Source organism: Chiloscyllium punctatum, chromosome 9 (assembly GCF_047496795.1).
Source record: "Chiloscyllium punctatum isolate Juve2018m chromosome 9, sChiPun1.3, whole genome shotgun sequence".
Classification (NCBI taxonomy): domain Eukaryota; kingdom Metazoa; phylum Chordata; class Chondrichthyes; order Orectolobiformes; family Hemiscylliidae; genus Chiloscyllium; species Chiloscyllium punctatum.
Window position 1 is genome coordinate 46,356,445 of NC_092747.1, and position 17,147 is coordinate 46,373,591.

Here is a 17,147-nt window from a genome sequence, read left to right on the forward strand (position 1 = left end):
CAGGTTTCCTTTTTTCTAATTTGATAAATTTTCTTGTATATGTATTGTCTTTTATGTACAATTATCTGCCATTACCACACACTATAAGCTCTACCTGCATTTATGAAGTTATTGTTACTTTCTGTTTGGGATTGAGAAACAATGGAATGATGAGGAGCAACAGTTATCTTAGCAAGTGCTATCAAGTGCCCTCGAAGAAAATGGATGAAATGGGCTGCTCATAGTAGGCTAAGAATAATGTTGTAAAAACAAAGACTGCAGATGCTGGAAACCAGATTCTGGATTAGTGGTGCTGGAAGAGCACAGCAGTTCAGGCAGCATCCAAGTAGCTTCGAAATCGACGTTTCGGGCAAAAGCCCTTTATCAGGAATAAAGGCAGTGAGCCTGAAGCGTGGAGAGATAAGCTAGAGGAGGGTGGGGGTGGGGAGAGAGTAGCATAGAGTACAATGGATGAGTGGGGGAGGGGATGAAGGTGATAGGTCAGGGAGGAGAGGGTGGAGTGGATAGGTGGAAAAGAAGATAGGCAGGTAGGACAAGTCTGGACAAGTCATGGGGACAGTTACTGAGCTGGAAGTTTAGAACTAGGGTGAGGTGGGGGAAGGGGAAATGAGGAAACTGTTGAAGTCCACATTGATGCCCTGGGGTTGAAGTGTTCCGAGGCGGAAGATGAGGTGTTCTTCCTCCAGGCGTCTGGTGGTGAGGGAGCGGCGGTGAAGGAGGCCCAGGACCTCCATGTCCTTGGCAGAATGGGAGGGGGAGTTGAAATGTTGGGCCACAGGGCGGTGTGGTTGATTGGTGCGGGTGTCCCGGAGATGTTCCCTAAAGCGCTCTGCTAGGAGGCGCCCAGTCTCCCCAATGTAGAGGAGACCGCATCGGGAGCAACGGATACAATAAATGATATTAGTGGATGTGCAGGTAAAACTTTGGATGTGGAAGGCTCCTTTAGGGCCTTGGATAGAGGTGAGGGAGGAGGTGTGGGTGCAGGTTTTACAGTTCCTGCGGTGGCAGGGGAACGTGCCAGGATTGGAGGGTGGGCTGTAGGGGGGGGGCGTGGACCTGACCAGGTAGTCGTGGAGAGAACAGTCTTTGCGGAAGGCGGAAAAGGGTGGGGAGGGAAATATGTCCCTGGTAGTGGGGTCTGTTTGGAGGTGGCGGAAATGTCGGCGGATGCAACCCCAGGGCATCAATGTGGACTTCACAAGACCTCCTCTGATCAGAAGATAAGGTGAAAGTTGAAAACCTCTGTTTCCGTTGTAGTAAAGTGCGACATTCAGACTCTGAAATTGAAGGAAGCCCATGGGATTAATTCGGGCTGATAAGCGAGTCCAAAAAGGGAGCTCAAACAAGAGAAAAAGTACCATGGATTAAATTGTGGCTTTACTAACGGCCAGTAAACTGCGAGATGATGTTTATGAAATATAAAGGATTGTGCCAAAAAGGAACTTCAGGAATAGTGCGACTTTGTAAAATGTGTCACATATTTCTGGTATTAAGGATTTCACAACAAAAAATAATCAAACTGGGACCTTTAATTCCCATAGCAAGTTTTGGAGATCTGTTCAGTTGTTAGTAGATTGTATGGGCTTATTACTACAAACAAAAGCAGAATGCCAGTACTGTATATCCCTACATTTTAAGAATATGATAGCATAATTTCCAGAGGTTCCTCCTTTTTTGAGAACAATTAGCAAGGTTAAGTTACATGGAATACAGGAGAACTAGCTATTTGAATGCAGGACTGGCTCTAAGGTAGAAGACAGAAGGCCAGTGGTGTGCCACAAGGATCGGTGCTTTATTCACTGCGTTTGTCATTTATATTAATGACTTGGATATGAATTCAGAAGGTATTGTTAATAAGTTTGCAGATGACACCAAAATTGGAGGTATAGTGGACAATGCAGAAGGTTACCTTTTGAGTACGACAGAATCTTGATCAGGTGGGCCAGCTGGCCGAGGAGTGGTGGATGGAGTTTAATTTAGATAAATGAGGTGCTGCATTTTGAAAGGACAAATCAGGGCAGGACTTATATGCTTAACGGTAGCATTCTGGGAAATGTTGCTGTACAAAGAAACTTTGGAGTGCAGGTTCATAGTTACTTGAAAGTGGAATCGCAAGTAGGTAGGATAGTGAAGAAGGCGTTTAGAATGCCTTCCTTTTTATTAATCAGTGCATTGACTACAAGAGTCAGGTCATTGGTTTGGCCACTTTTGGAATACTGCATGCAATTCTGGTCTCTCTCCTATAGGAAGGATGTTGTGAATCTTAAAAGGGTCCAGAAAAGATTTTACAAGGATGTTTGCCAGAGGTGAAGGGTTTGAGCTACAGGGAGAGGCTGAATAGGCTAGTGGCTATTTTCCATGGAGCTGCACAGGCTGAGGGGTGACCTTTATAGAGGTTTGTAAAATCATGAGGAGCAGGGATCGGGTAAATAGACAAGGTCTTTTCGCTGGGGTTGGGGGAATCCAAAACTAGGTGCATGGTTTAAGTTGAGAGGGGAATGATTTAAAAGTTACCAATGGGCAACTTTTTCATACAAAGGCTGATGTGTCTCTGGAATGAGCTGCCAACGGAAGTAGTGGAGGCTGGTACAACTACAACATTTAAAAGGCATCTGGATAGGTAAATGATTAGGAAGGGTTTAGAGGGATATGGGCCAAATGCTGGCAAATAGGTCTAGATTTATATAGGACATCTGGTTGGCATGCATGAGTTGGATTGAAGGGTCTGTTTTTGTGCTGTTTATGTCTATGACTCAAACTATTACAACCAAGTAATGGTGGAGAAATTAGCTCTATTATTTAGACATTGTGTTTTAATTGGTAGACCATAATCTGATCAAGGTGTGAACTTCATGTCTTGAACATTATTACAGTTTGGGTAGAAAACATTTTTAAGTTAATCACACACCATCCACAAACACAACCTTTGCAGAAATACCATTAGACTCTTGAACTATGATGAAAGCATATTGTCACAAGTACACTCAGGTTTGGAGCAAAGGATTACATTTCTTACTGTTTGCAACCAGAAATTCTCCAAATTAATCTGCTGTGGTTTGTTCTTTTGAGTTAAATTATGGCAATGAGATAAGAGGCCCATTTAAAATTGATTAAAGAAAAGTTGTTAAAGCAGTAAAATAATTCCTCAATGTTGAATTATGTTTTCATATTTCTGGAGAGATTCATAGGAGAGTAGCATGAGAGAATTGAAAAACTTCAAGTGAAGATGCATCTCCAAGGGATAGTCAGTGTGGTTTTGTTAGAGGAAGGTCATACTTAACAAATCTAAGAATAAAGCACAATACAGCACAGGAATAGGCCCTTCAGCTCCCCAAGCCTGCACCAGCACATTACGCCTTTCTAAATTTAAAGGCACCTTGAATCTACATGGTCCATACCCCTCTATTCCTTGTCCATTCCAGCATCTATCAAGATGCCTCTTGAACGTTCTTACTGTGTCTGCTTCTATTGGTTCTCTGGCAGTGCCACCTTCTGTGTCTTTAAAAAAAATGTCTGTCTCATCTCCTTTTAAACTTCCCATTTTTGTAACTATAAACCTGTGTCCCCTGGTAGCTAACACTCCTACCCTGGGGTGAAGATTCTATCCATGCTTTTCATACTTCTGTACAGTTTTATTAGACTGCCTTTCAGCCTGTATTCAAGTGAAAGCAAACCAAGTTTGTTCAATCTCTCCTAAAAGTTAAGATTTCCTGCAAACCTTTTTCTGTACCCTCTCTAGAGCCTCCGCATACTTCTGGCAATGTGGCGACCAGAATTGTACACCATATTCCAAATCTAGTGGAACTTTTTGAGATGACCAAATGTTTCGATAAGGTAGAGCAGTTGATGTAGATCCCACGTGGGGAAACTGACAAAGAAGGTAAAAGCTCATGGAATCCAGGGTACCTCAGCAGTTTGGATCCAAAATTGACTTGGTGACAGAGGGTGTGTGTGTGTGTCCCAAAGTAACTAATGTAATTAGCTTGCCTTTATTGATCAGCGCATTGAATATAGGAGTTGGGAGGCTATGTTGCGGCTGTACCAGACATTGATTACACCAGTTTTGGAATGCTGCATTCAATTCTAGTCTCCCTCCTATATGAAGCATGTTGTGAAACTTGAAAGGGTTCAGAAAAGATTTGCAAGGATGTTACCCAGGCTGGAAGGTTTGAGCGATAGGGAGAGGGTGAGTAGGCTTGAGCTACTTTCCCTAGAGCATCAGAGGCTGAAGAATGTCCTTTTGAGGTTTATAAAATCATAAGGAGCATGGACGAGGTGAACAGCCAAGGTCTTTTCCCCAGGGTAGGGGAGTCCAAAACATAGGTTAAAGGTGAGCAGGGAATGATTTAAATGGGACCTACGGGTAAGCTTTTTCATACAGATTATGACACATGTATGGAATAAGCTGCCAGAGGAAGTGGTGGAGACTGGTACAATAATAATATCTGGATGGGGATATGAATAGAAAGGGTTTAGGTGGATATGGGCCAAATGCTGGCAAATGAGACTAGATTAATTTAGGATATCTGGTCAGTGTGGACAAGTTGGACTGAAGGGTCTGTTTCCATGATGGACATCTGTGACTCTAGTGCTGGATCCCTTGTCAGTGATATTCATTTAATGATGTAACTGAGAAGGGGTGGAGTGATTACTAAGTTTACAGATGACACAAAATTGGTTGGGTAGTTGACAGTCAGGAGGAAGGTATAAGATTACAGAAGGCTATAAACTGGTCATCTGGGTAGATCGGCAGCAGATGGTATTTAACCCTGATTAATGGGATGTGATACAGTATGGAAAAAGGAATAAGACTAAGGAATGGCAAGCCATGCAGAAGCTAAGAGGAACAGGGAATGGTAATGATTGTCCACAGATTCTTGCAGATGGCAGGACAGGTTAATAGAGTAATTAGGCAAGTGTCCCAGATGCCTTATCAGATGTAACCTAGATGATTAGATTAGATTAGATTACTTAGTGTGGAAACAGGCCCTTTGGCCCAACAAGTCCACACCGACCCGCCGAAGCGTATACCACCCAGACCCATACTCCTACATTTACCCCTTCACCTAACACTACGGGCAATTTAGCATGGCCAATTCACCTAACCTGCACATTTTTGGATTGTGGGAGGAAACCGGAACACCCGGAGGAAATCCACGCAGGCATGGGGAGAATGTGCAAACTCCACACAGTCGCCTGAGGCGGGAATTGAACCCAGGTCTCTGGCACTGCGAGGCAGCAGTGCTAACCACTGTGCCACTCTGCCACCGTGCCGCCCTCAACAGTTGGGATGTTATACTGGAGCTGTACAGGATTTTGGTAGGCCACAGCTGGAGTACTGTGCGCAGTTTTCGTCACCACGCTATATGAAAGATGTGATTGCACGAAGAAGTTCACCTGGTTGTTGCCTGGGATGGAATGTTTCAGCAATGAAGAGAGGCTGGACAAGCTCAGGTTGTTTTCTTTGGAGCAGAGAAGGTTGAGGGGACACCTGACAGAAGTGTATGAGATTCAGGAGCATAAACAAGGTGAATAGAAAGCTGCTGTTCTCTTAGTTGAAGGGTTAAGAACAAGGGGGTATAATTTTAAAGTGAAGGGTGGGAGTGAATGTCTAGCAAAAAAGGACATTCTTCAGCCTCTGCTCTAGGGAAAGTAGCCCAAGCCTACTCACCCTCTCCCTATAGCTCAAATCCTCCAGCCTGGGTAACATCCTTGCGAATCTTTTCAAGATACTGAAGACAGTCCTAGTTAATGGACGGCATGGTGGCTCAGTGGTTAGCACTGCTGCCTCACAGCGCAAGGAACCCAGGTTCAATTCCTGCCTTGGCCAATTGTCTGTGTGGAGTTTGCACATTCTCCCTGTCTGTGTGGGTTTCCTCCGGGTGTTCTGGTTTCCTGCCACAGTCCAAAGATGTGCAGGTTAGGTGAATTGGTCATGCTAAATTGCCTGTAGTGTTAGGTGGATTAGTCGGGGGTAAATATAGGGGGGGTGAGTTTCTCTTCGGAGGGTCGGTGTGGACTTGTTGGGCTGCAGGGCCTGTTTCCACAGTGTAGGTAATTCATCTAATCTAAATAAATCAATTTTGTGACCCTGACTTTACCAAATCTTTTGAAATGGCGGCTGATTAATGGCAGTCTAATTGCAAGTTGATAAGTTGGGGGTAGAAAAGCTAGTGGGTACTTTTCCAAGAAATTGAACCAATCTCTGAGGGTACTCTACTATAGGGGAAAGAAACTATGGGATTATTATCACCTCTTCAATACTTCAAGTTTGTGTGTGGCATGATTGCAAAAACATTAATCAATACTGAAATCCAAATATATTGCATCTGCAGTTTTCCCTTTATTAATCCTGCTTGTTACCCCTGAAAGAATTCTAATAAATTTGATAGGTATAACTTCCCCTTTATGAAGTCATGCTGACTCTGCTTGATTATTTTAAGCATTTCTAAATGGTCCATAATAGACTCTAACATTTTCCTCATGACAGGTGTTAAGCTAACTTGTCTACAGTTGTTTTGTTTTCTACCTTTTGTTTGATTTAAGTGTCTTACTTTAGCAGTTTTACAGTCTGTCTGTCTGTCTCCTAGATGACCTTTTTATTAAAACTGATTCAAAGAAGCCTGATCCCTATTTGAATCAATAACGGGAAACTGTCCCAAATGTATTGTGAATTCTTTCTCCTCGGTTACCTCTGCCAACTTGACTTTTCCCTATTGATACAGTCACATGATTAACGCCGTGCCTTTTTTTACATGTCCTCATTATTCTCATGATTTTGTCTTTGCCCTACAATATAGCTACTGTCTGGCCAATCAACTACTCCCACCAGAGTCCCCTTCCTCTTGTTGTTACTTACCTCTACCAATACAAACTTGACATCCTCCAATTCAAGGTCATTTCTTGCTATCACACTTATTCCATCCTGTACTGACAATGCTACCCCACCAACTGTTTACTGTTAAGTGACTCATTTTTCACATTTTGAAACTGTTCTTTCCTGAATGACGCTGGATATCATTACCTAATATAGCTCTCCTGCGAGGCAGCCATATCTTTTAAAAACAAGTGACTATTGTAGCCTAGATGAGGAGTTCATGGGATGCTATTGAGGTAATTTCTAGGAACAGAATGCTCTGCAGTCAAACAAAATAGATTATTCTGGACTTGGTATTGTTTGATGTGCTATGAATAATTAATTATCTAAGAATTAAGGTAACAGTGATCACAATTTGAATTTTAGACTTTCTTTGAAAGAAAGAAGAGTGGGTCTAATACTAATATTTTAAACTTAAATAATGAGGTAATTATGGGGCATGGAAGCTGAATTGCATGGGGATACTAGGTTAGAGGATAGATCAATAGATTAGCAGCTATTTAAAGAGGTGTTTTCAGAATAGACAGATCTATTCCTAATATATGGAAGAATTCCAAGGCAAAGATCCACCATTCATGGTTATAAAGAAGTTAAGGAACACTTCAAACTGAAGGGGGAAAGAAACTTTAAGTTTGCAAAGATGAATGGCAGATCAGATGATTGGACAGAATATAAAGAATGAAGAACAATAGGAAAGGAAGGTAGCTGGAATTGTAAAAACAGATTAGTAAGAGTTTATCCAGGTATTTAATAAAAGGAACAAAGTAATTAAAGTCAATGTTGTTCATTTTGAGTGAGAATGGTGTGAAAGTAAATGATAAGGAAATAGGTGAAATGAACGCAATTTGTTTTTGTCTGTCTTATAATTGCTTAAAAGCAAGTATAACTCCTCTATTTAAGAAGGGAAGGATCGTGAAATCAAGAAACTTTAGGCCAGTTAGCTCGATGTCTTATGTGGAAGGTGTTAGAATTGATTATTAAGTTTGTAGCTTGGAAAATCTCAAGGTAATTGGGAAGTGAGTATCATTTTTTTTTGAAAGGGATATCCTGTTTCTCCAAATTATTGGCGATCTTTTGAAGGAGTACCATGTGAATAAAGAGGAACCTTTTAATTGCACCTGGAGTTTCAGGGTGCATTTGACAAGGTACCACAAGGTTATTTCGCAAAGTAGAAACTCATGACATAGTTTAGGAGCATGGATATTAGCATGTTTAGAGAATTGGCTGGCTGGCAAAAAAACAGAATGCCTAAAAGGGGTCAATTTCTAATTGGCAGAATGTGTTGAGTGGAGTTTTTGTGGGGCTGTGTTGGGGCCTTTTTTTTAACCATTTAATATTGATGACTTCAATGAAGGAATCAAAAGCATGAGAGCTAAATTTGCAGATGATGTCAAGATAGGTAGCAAAGTCTGTTGTGAAGAGGAGGTAAGGAGGATGAGAATAGATATAAATCCAGCAAATGGAAAAATGTTTAGTTGTTTGCTTTGGCAAGAACCATAGAAAGCAGAGTATTTGTTATACGGAAAATGACTGCAAATTTCCGAGGTACAGGGAATTTTAGGTGTTCTGGTGTATGAGTTAGAAAAAGGTAATATATGCAGGTGCAGCAAACTCCTTGGAAGGCTAATGGAATACTATCCTATATGTGCACGGATGTTTATGTTTTGCTTATTCAGGGTATTGCTAAGATCACCCTGAATACTTTGTGCAGATTTAGTCTGTTTATTTGAGGAAGGGTGCAAAAGCTTTGGAGGCAGTTCAGATGAGATTTTGTAGATTGATATGCGGATTGTCCTATGAGGAAAAGTTGTAAAAGTTAGGATTGCTTCCACCGAGTTTAGAAGAGCAAGGAGCAAGTTGATAAGATCCTGAATAGTATTGACAAAGTGGCCGTGAGTGGGTTCAGAATCAAGGCATGTTTTTTTAAAATTAGGGGTACCCCTTTTAGGACAGATTAGTTTTTTTTCTCTCTAAGGGTTGTGTGTTTTTGGAATTCTGTCTCAGAAGGTAATGCAACTGGGGTCATTTGAATAGTTTTAAAGTGAAAATAGATTCTTGTTTGGTAAGTGGTAGTTGGTAACATCGAATTCAAAACAGCAGATCTTTTGGATGCAGAAGAGATTCGAGGGGGTAAATGCCCTACTTCTGTTCCTAATTCTTCTGTTTATATGTATGGAAACAATTAAAAGCTCAAACGTTGTAGAAATGTTATATTGGGAAAATTTCTATGGTAGATGTCATTTTCTTCTCATGGTGCAGGTAATAGAAAAAACAAAATATTGAAGTGAAGTGTTTAAACTTTCTATTTCTTAGAGGTAGTAATGTGCACTTTGCTTTTGTTAGACAGCAGCTGACTGAACTTGAGAGGACTGGTGGGCTGAGAGGAACCTTCAAACCTGAAGAGCAAATGATGCTGATCACTGCCTGTAATGATCTTGCACAAGCAGTAGAGGGTGCCAGTCACATCCAGGTCAGTGTTTCTACTGAGTTACTTATGTGCAGGTCAAATTATTCACATTTGATTCATCTCCATCTAAGTCAAAGTAGAAATTTCCAAATGAATTTAATACTCGTTTAGGTTCTTTAACTGCAAAGGTTTTGTACATGAAGCATTACAATTTCTGTAGAGGCTGATAACTTTTAAGGTATTGGAATTTTCCGTCACTGCAAAGATCACGCAAAGTAAAATCAACATTATATAAATACACATTTAGATCAGCAAACTTAAACTGTATACTACAGGAAAATTTGCATCTGTATTTGCAGAAAATTTACCATACCAAGCTGGCACCTCCATTTTGGGCAGCATTGCTCTAGGCCCTTCCATGCCTTTCTCCACTGTTTATTGAACCAAGGTTGCACTTCTGGCATGACAGTATTGGTGGAATGAGGCTTATGTCAGGCTATGAATTTACAGTATGTGTGGTAGAATCTGTTGCTGCTGATAACCATCATCAACATCCATGTTCTATGCCCCTGTTTCCCTTGGTGTCTTGACCAAGTGGTGTTGATTCACCAGCCAAGGGGCAATAGTACATGATGATCACCCGCAGCTTCCTTGCCCATATTTTACTGGATGCCATGAGACTTCGTGGAGCCCAGTGCAAAGAGTGAGGACTCTCCGATCCACTCTTTCCCAACTGTTAAATTACTTTGCTTCCTCTTGGCATCCACAGGAATGTTGACTGAAATGTATAATTCCTTATGTATGGTGGTCAGATTATTACTTAATTTACTTTGTGATACATCTCTTTGTACCAATCCCTGTATATACATGAGTAAGCCTTTTCAGGGTCCCTGGATTTATTCTGGTCCCTGGGGTGTGTCTGATTTTCATTTTATGCACAGACAAAATAAATATATTGTTTCTTTGCATCTTCTATTCTATTGTTCAAGAAATGCAAATTATTGGCTGCGCGCAAGGACGACTTGGTAAAAGTAATTCTATTCAAATGCTCAACACGTTCTAAAGAAAATAAGGAGAATTCTTGGTGGTTTAGATTAATGGGTATATAATACAGTACTGATCGCCTTGGTGAAAATTATGCATTTAAAACTGACCGGATGGCTTTTAAAATAACCGACTTGTCCTCCCTCAATACAGTTGTGATATTCTCCTTTATCCATAATGTAACTCAGTCACCTCTTTTCATCCATCTCTGTCTCGCCTGAAATATCTAAATCCCAAAACGTTAAGCTGCCAGTCTTGACCCTCTATAAATCAAGGTGAGTCATTTACTGTATTCTGAACAAATTCTCATCTGCACAAGTTCTGCCTCCTGTGTTTTAGTTGAGGGAAATTTTTAAAAAAAGGGAAATAGATGGCTTGCAGTGGCTTCTGTGATGCTCAGGATTATGAAACATGCATGTACTTCAACGATCAAATCCAAATCTTGAGCACTAGGATATTCTCAAATATATATTTTAGTAATTTAAATTCTTCAGATAAATAACTTCCTTCTCTTGTATTCATTCCTTTTTTATTTACTCCTGGGATCTGGGTGTTGCTGGCCAACATTTATTGCTTGTCCCTAGTTGTCCTTAAGATGATGTTGAGCTGCTCTGTGAAGGGGATGCTCATCAGATTCCCTCCTATTGGAGGTGGTCATCGCTTGAGGATTGTGTGGCACGAATGTTACTCGTCACCCCAAGCCTAGATATTGTCCAGAACATGTTTCATTTGAACAAGGACCGCTTTGGTATCTGAGAAGTCATGAATCATGTTGAACATTTTGTACAATAACCAGTGAATATCCTCTCTTCTGACCTTGAGATAGTAGGTGGGTGATTGAAACAGCTGAACAGGTTGGGCTTGGACAGTGCCCCGAGGAAGTCCTGCAGAGATGACTGACTTCTAATAACTAAAACCATCTTCCTACCTTCTCTTTAATTTCTTTCTTTGGTCTAGTACATCCCAGAGCCTTTTTGTATGAAATGGCTCAGAATTTCCTTTCCACTTGCTCCTAAGCAAATGCATAATAGAAGCCTAATGCTGATTTCTCATTGTAACATTGGAAAGACTCCGGCACCCCCCCCCCCCCACCAAACCAATAGTCAGCGGGAAATTGAGAAACACATTTGTAAGGAGATCTCTGTTATCTGTAAGAATAATAGGGTGGTAATGGTAGGGGATTTTAACTTTCCAAACATAGACTGGGACTTTGATAGTGTTAAGGGTTTAAATTGAGAGGAATTTTAGTCTGTACAAGAAAATTTTCTGACTCGGTATGTGGAGATACATGCTACAGAAGGTGCAACACTTGACCTACTCTTGAGAAATAAGGCACTATAAGTGATTGAAGTGTCAGTGAGGAAGCACTTTGGGGCCAGCAACAATAATTCTGTTAGTTTTAAAATTGTGATGAAAAAGGATAGGCTGGATCTAAAAGTTGAATTTCTAAATTGGAAGAAGGCTAATTTTGACAGTATTGGGCAAGAACTTTCAAAAGTTGATGGGGGGGGGTGGGGGGCAGATGTTCACAGGTAAAGGGAGACCTGGAAAATGGGAAGCCTTCAAAAATGAGATGAGAGTCCAGAAATAGAATGTTTCTGTTAGGATGAAAGACAAGGCTGGTAAGTGTAGGGAATGCTGGGTGACTAGAGAAATTGAGGTTTTGGTTAAGAGAAAGAAGGAAGCATATGTCTAGTATAGGCAGCAGAGATCAAGTGAATCCTTAGACTATAAAGGCAGTAGGAGTATGCTTAAGAGGGAAATCAGGAGGGCAAAAGGGGAACAGGAGATAGCTTTGATAAATGGGGTTAAAGAGAATCCAAAGGAATTTTATAATTACTTTTTAAGGACTAAAGGGTAATTAAGGAGAGAATAGGACCCATCGAAGATCCGCAAGGCCGCTTATGTGCGGAGCCGTAGGAGATGGGCAAGGTACAAAACGAGTATTTTGTATCAGTGTTTACTGTGGAGCAGGGCACGGAAGATATAGAATGTGTGGAAATCGATAGCGACATCTTGAAAAATGTCCATATTACAGAGGAGGTGGTGTAAAATGGATGTCTTAAAATGTATAAAGGTGGATAAATCCCCAGGACCTGTTCAGGTATATCTTTAGAACTCGGTGGGAAGCTAGGGAAGTGATTTCTGGGACCCTTGCTGAGATATTTGGATGATTGATAGTCACAGGTGAGGTGCCAGAAGACTGGAGGTTGGCCAACATGGTACCACTATTTATGAAAGGTGATAACAAAAAGCTAGGGAGCAATAGACCAGTGAGCCTGACATCAGCGGTGGGCAAACTGTTGGAGGGAATCCTGAGGGACAGGATTTACATGCATTTGGGAGATCATGTTGTGGCTGTTCAGGACATTGATTGGCCTTTTGGAATATTGTGTTCAATTCTGGTCTCCCTGCTATACAAAGGATGTTGTGATACTTGAAAGAGTACAAAAAAGATTTACAAGGATGTTGCCAGGCTTGGAGGGTTTGAGCTAAAGGGAGAGGCTGAATAGGCTGAGGCTGTTCTTCCAGGAGTGTTGGAGGCAGAGGGGTGACCTTAAGTTTATAAAAGCATGAAGGGCAGTAAAGGGTAAATAGACTAGGTCTTTCCCCCAGGTGGGGAGGTCTAGAACTAGAGGGCATAAGTTTTAGGGTGAGAGGGGAAAGATGTAAAAGAGACCTAAGGGGCAACTTTTTCTCAGAGGGTGGTGCACGTATGGAATGAGCTACCAGAGGAAGTGGAGGAGGCTGGTACAATTACAACAATTAAAAGGCAAGGGTGGGTTAGGAAGGATGTAGAAGGATATGGGTCAAGTTGGCAAATGGGACTAGATTAATTTAGGATATCTGATTAGCATGGACAACTTGGACCAAAGGATCTGTTTCTGTGCTGTACATCTGACTATTTGGCCCATGTGCCTGCACTGACCCTATTATCTAGTGCCAATCTCCTGCTTTTTATCTCCCCCCCCCCCCCCCCCCCATGACTCTTCAATTAACTTTTGAATGCCTCAATTGAACCTGCCTGCAAGCAGTACATTCTTCAACCTAACAGCGTGAAAACAATTTTTTTCTCATCACCTGTACTTCCTTTCAGATCACTTTAAAATCAATGCCCTCCACATTCTTGATCCTTTTATTTAATGTGTGGGAACAACTTCAATCTATCTGCCAGCCCACACATAATTTTGAAGCATCAATCAGATCTTCTCTGCTTTCTTGTCTCCAGGGAGAACAGTCCAACTTCTTTCAGTCCTCATGACTTCAGGTATCAGAAACTTCAGTTATTCTTGTAAATTGCTTCTGCATTCTGTCCAATGCATTCAACCTTTCCTGTAATATGGCCCTACAACTGTACAGAATACTGCAGCTGAGGTCTAACAAGTGTCTTGAATGAGTTTAACATCTCTCCCTTGCACTTGTGCTCAATGCCCCTATTAATAAAGCTGAGAACTACAAATGCTTCATTTTCTGCACTCTCCAGCTATTCTGCCACCTTCAGTGATTGTGTACATTTACACCCTGCTCCTGCACCCCTTTTAGAATTGTACCCCCAATTTTGCATTATCTTTCACTGTTCTTCCAACCAAAGTGCATCACTGTTAAAGTACAGATTTGAGATGGCCCAGGGAATCCCTTGTGGATTCAGGCCTGTAAAGCCTCTCTCTTGTTCGTCCCGGAGATCGTACTCTTTGGAAGTCTGGAATAAAAACCTCTTTACAAACAAATTAGTTTAATTTTAGTCATCCCCTTTATTCACTAATAGCATCACTATTACAACATAACACTGACACCTATAGGCTAAACTAACTCGGTTCTAATAACCTAGGAGAGTAGGGTACCAGCTCTTCAAGTGCCCCAGCAGGCTACTCCGATGTACTGAGACTAAGTGGCTTCCTATACACAGAAGTTTACAAAAACATTGCATGTTCTTAATTAGACAGATAACGGTGAAAGACAATAATTCGTAAGGAAGAGAAGTTAATTGACAGATCTGTGTGCGCTTGACTGATCACTCCTTCAGGCCTTGAGCTATCCATCAGGTGGGAAAAACAAATCTAGCCGAGTTAGTTCCTATAAAGAAATACCAGTCTAAATTAAGTGGGAAATGTCATAAGGTAACCTCGCACATATCTCACATGGCGGATATCATTGTTTTACAAAATAGCTTCTTAGCAAGGAGGCAAACTTTTGACCATAAAATGGCTTCCCAATAGATTGACTCAGAATCTCCTCAATGTTGGGTTTAGAATAATTTTAAACTAGCAGCAGATTCCTGCTATTTATCTTAGGCACAGAATCATTCTGTACCCGAGGCTGAAATGATTAATTAGTCTTGAATTAAACATGCCTTCTTTTCAAGTTTGTGATTCAAATTCAAACCAGTCATAAGATCTGATTAGTTAGAATTGACACTGGGGAAGTCTGTAAGGTCTGTAAAAACAGCAAGTTAAAGCTTTATCAATATTTCCTTTTACAGAGTTTGCATTTAGTAACTGGCGATGACTACTCAAAATCATCAAAAAGTCTCAAAATGCAAGCAAATTCAATCCAAAGCAGATAAGCACTAAGAGTTAATTTTCTGCTGGATTCAACAGCCTCAGCAGTAAAATGGGCTCTCTTCGCTCACTCTCGCGCGCTCGTCCTCTCGCTGCCTCCCTCCCTCGCGTGCACGTACTCCCGCTGCCGGCCTCCCTCCTGTGCGCGCGCGCTCCTTCCTCCCTCCCTCGCGTGCGCGCGCCTGCCCGCTACCTCCCTCCCTCCCTCGCGCGCGCCCGCGCCCGCTGCCTCCCTCCCTCCCCCCCGCGCGCGCGCCCGCCGCCCTCCCTCCCGCCCGCCCCCGCCGCGCGCGCTCCCGCTCCCGCTCTCGCTCTCGCTCTCTTTTTTTGCTCGGTCACTTTTTTTCTCTTTCAAGAATCCACTATAATTGGCAGCATCTAACCATTAATTACTAAGTTTCGTTTCAGAGTCCGAATCAAACACTATCATTAATTTCACAAGGGAACAGCTGTGAATATTATCACTTGGTGTCCTGTTCACACAGATTGACCAATGCTAAGGCAAATGTTAATTATCTAACATCATCCTGTTATCACTTGGTGAGCACAGGTGTCCCTATCTTTTGCATTCTTTAAGTTTCCCCCCCTTTTCTGAGCCTTCCTGCCTGTCAATTTTGTAGTGCAGTAAATGTGTTCTATAATGCAGCATTACATTTTAGTCTAAATGTTTAAAGACAAGTTTTAAGGCTATAGACTTTCTCATTACCTCACACCTCTCTGCATTGAACCTTATCTAACACCTAACTACCGTTTTGTCAATCTCCTAATACACACTGTCCCCCTCACAGCTCTTCCAAGTCTGGTATGATATGCAAACTGTAAAATTGTTCATTGCACGTAAGATCCAGATCTTGTATGTATATGTGTGTGTGTAATAGATATATCAGGAAAAGCAAAAGTAAATATACCGACCTCCGAGGAGCTCCACTACAAACCTTCTTCCAGCCCAAAACACTTTCATTGACCATTATTGTTTCTTCCTATCACTCAACCAATATTGTATCCATGTTGTCGCTGTTCCTTTTATCCCATGACCTACACCTTTCCTCAACTCTGTAAGCTGCTGTATCAAATGTATTCTGGAAATCTATGTATACCTCATCAAAAGTATTATCCTCCTCAACCCCTCCTGTTCCCTCTTAAAAATAAAATAACTCAGAGGTAGTTAAGCACTACTTTTCCCTTTAGAAATCTATGCTGATTCTTCCTAATCAACTCTCACCTTTTTCCACTTGACAACTGATTCAATTCAAATAATTGTTTCCAAATATTTCCCTGCTACTGAAATTAAACTAACTAGTTTGTAATTGTGCTGGTTTGTACTTGCAACTTTTCTTTTGAACAAAGATGTAATGCTGGCAGTTCTCTAATCCTTTGGCATTTCCCCTGAGTCCAGAGAATACTGAAATATTATGGCAATTTCTATCCTCACATCCAAGGATTTTGAACAAAGTATCTCATTCAGTGCATTGTTAACTTTAAGTGCCAGCAGTGTCTCAAAGACTAGTTTCTTTTTAATTTTCAACCCTTTTAGGGACAGCGTTCATTCTTCTGTCCTCTGTCACTGTGGGCTAGGCAGTATCCTCCTCCTTTTGTAAAACCCAGTGCAAAGTATTCATTTAATACCTTATCCATACCCCCTACCTCCATCAGTAAATCAGGGGAGAGATTGAGCCTGCAGCAGGGAAGGTTGAGCCCTGTGAGGAGTATGAGCCCAGCATGACTAGGCACTTTTGGACTGTGGTACTGAATTGTCAACTGTTTCTTTATTTTTCTACTTTTTAGTAAGAAGGGCTGCAATTTTTAACTTTTTATTTTCCTTATTTTTCTGCTTTGTATCTAAGATTCTGTATCTAGGTACCTTTTGTACCTAAGATGGCACTGTAAGTGGCAACTTTTAAACTTTGTGGGCGGCATGGTGGCACAGTGGTTAGCACTGCTGCCTCACAGCACCTGAGACCCGGGTTCAATTCCCACCTCAGGCGACTGACTGTGTGGCGTTTGCACGTTCTCCTCGTGTCTGCGTGGGTTTCCTCCGGGTGCTCTGGTTTCCTCCCACTGTCCAAAGTTGTGCAGGTCAGGTGAATTGGCTATGCTAAATTGCCCGTAGTGTTAGGTGAAGGGGTAAATGTAGGGGTATGGATGGGTTGCGCTTCGGTGGGTCGGTGTGGACTTGTTGGGCCGAAGGGCCTGTTTCCACACTGTAACGTAATCTAATCTAATCTAATCTTTTCAGTGTAGTCCTGTGAGTACATGTGGC

General features: G+C 41.6%; 1 protein-coding gene across 3 annotated transcripts in view; it reads left to right on the forward strand.

The window, feature by feature from the left end:
* cryl1 (crystallin, lambda 1) overlaps positions 1–17,147 on the forward strand; it is a 100,706-nt gene that overhangs the window by 21,069 nt on the left and 62,490 nt on the right. For all 3 annotated transcript variants that reach the window (XM_072577406.1, XM_072577408.1, XM_072577407.1), the window contains exon 4: positions 9,221–9,347. In XM_072577406.1, coding sequence (XP_072433507.1) covers positions 9,221–9,347 — 127 coding nt within the window. The remainder of the gene's footprint in view (positions 1–9,220; positions 9,348–17,147) is intronic.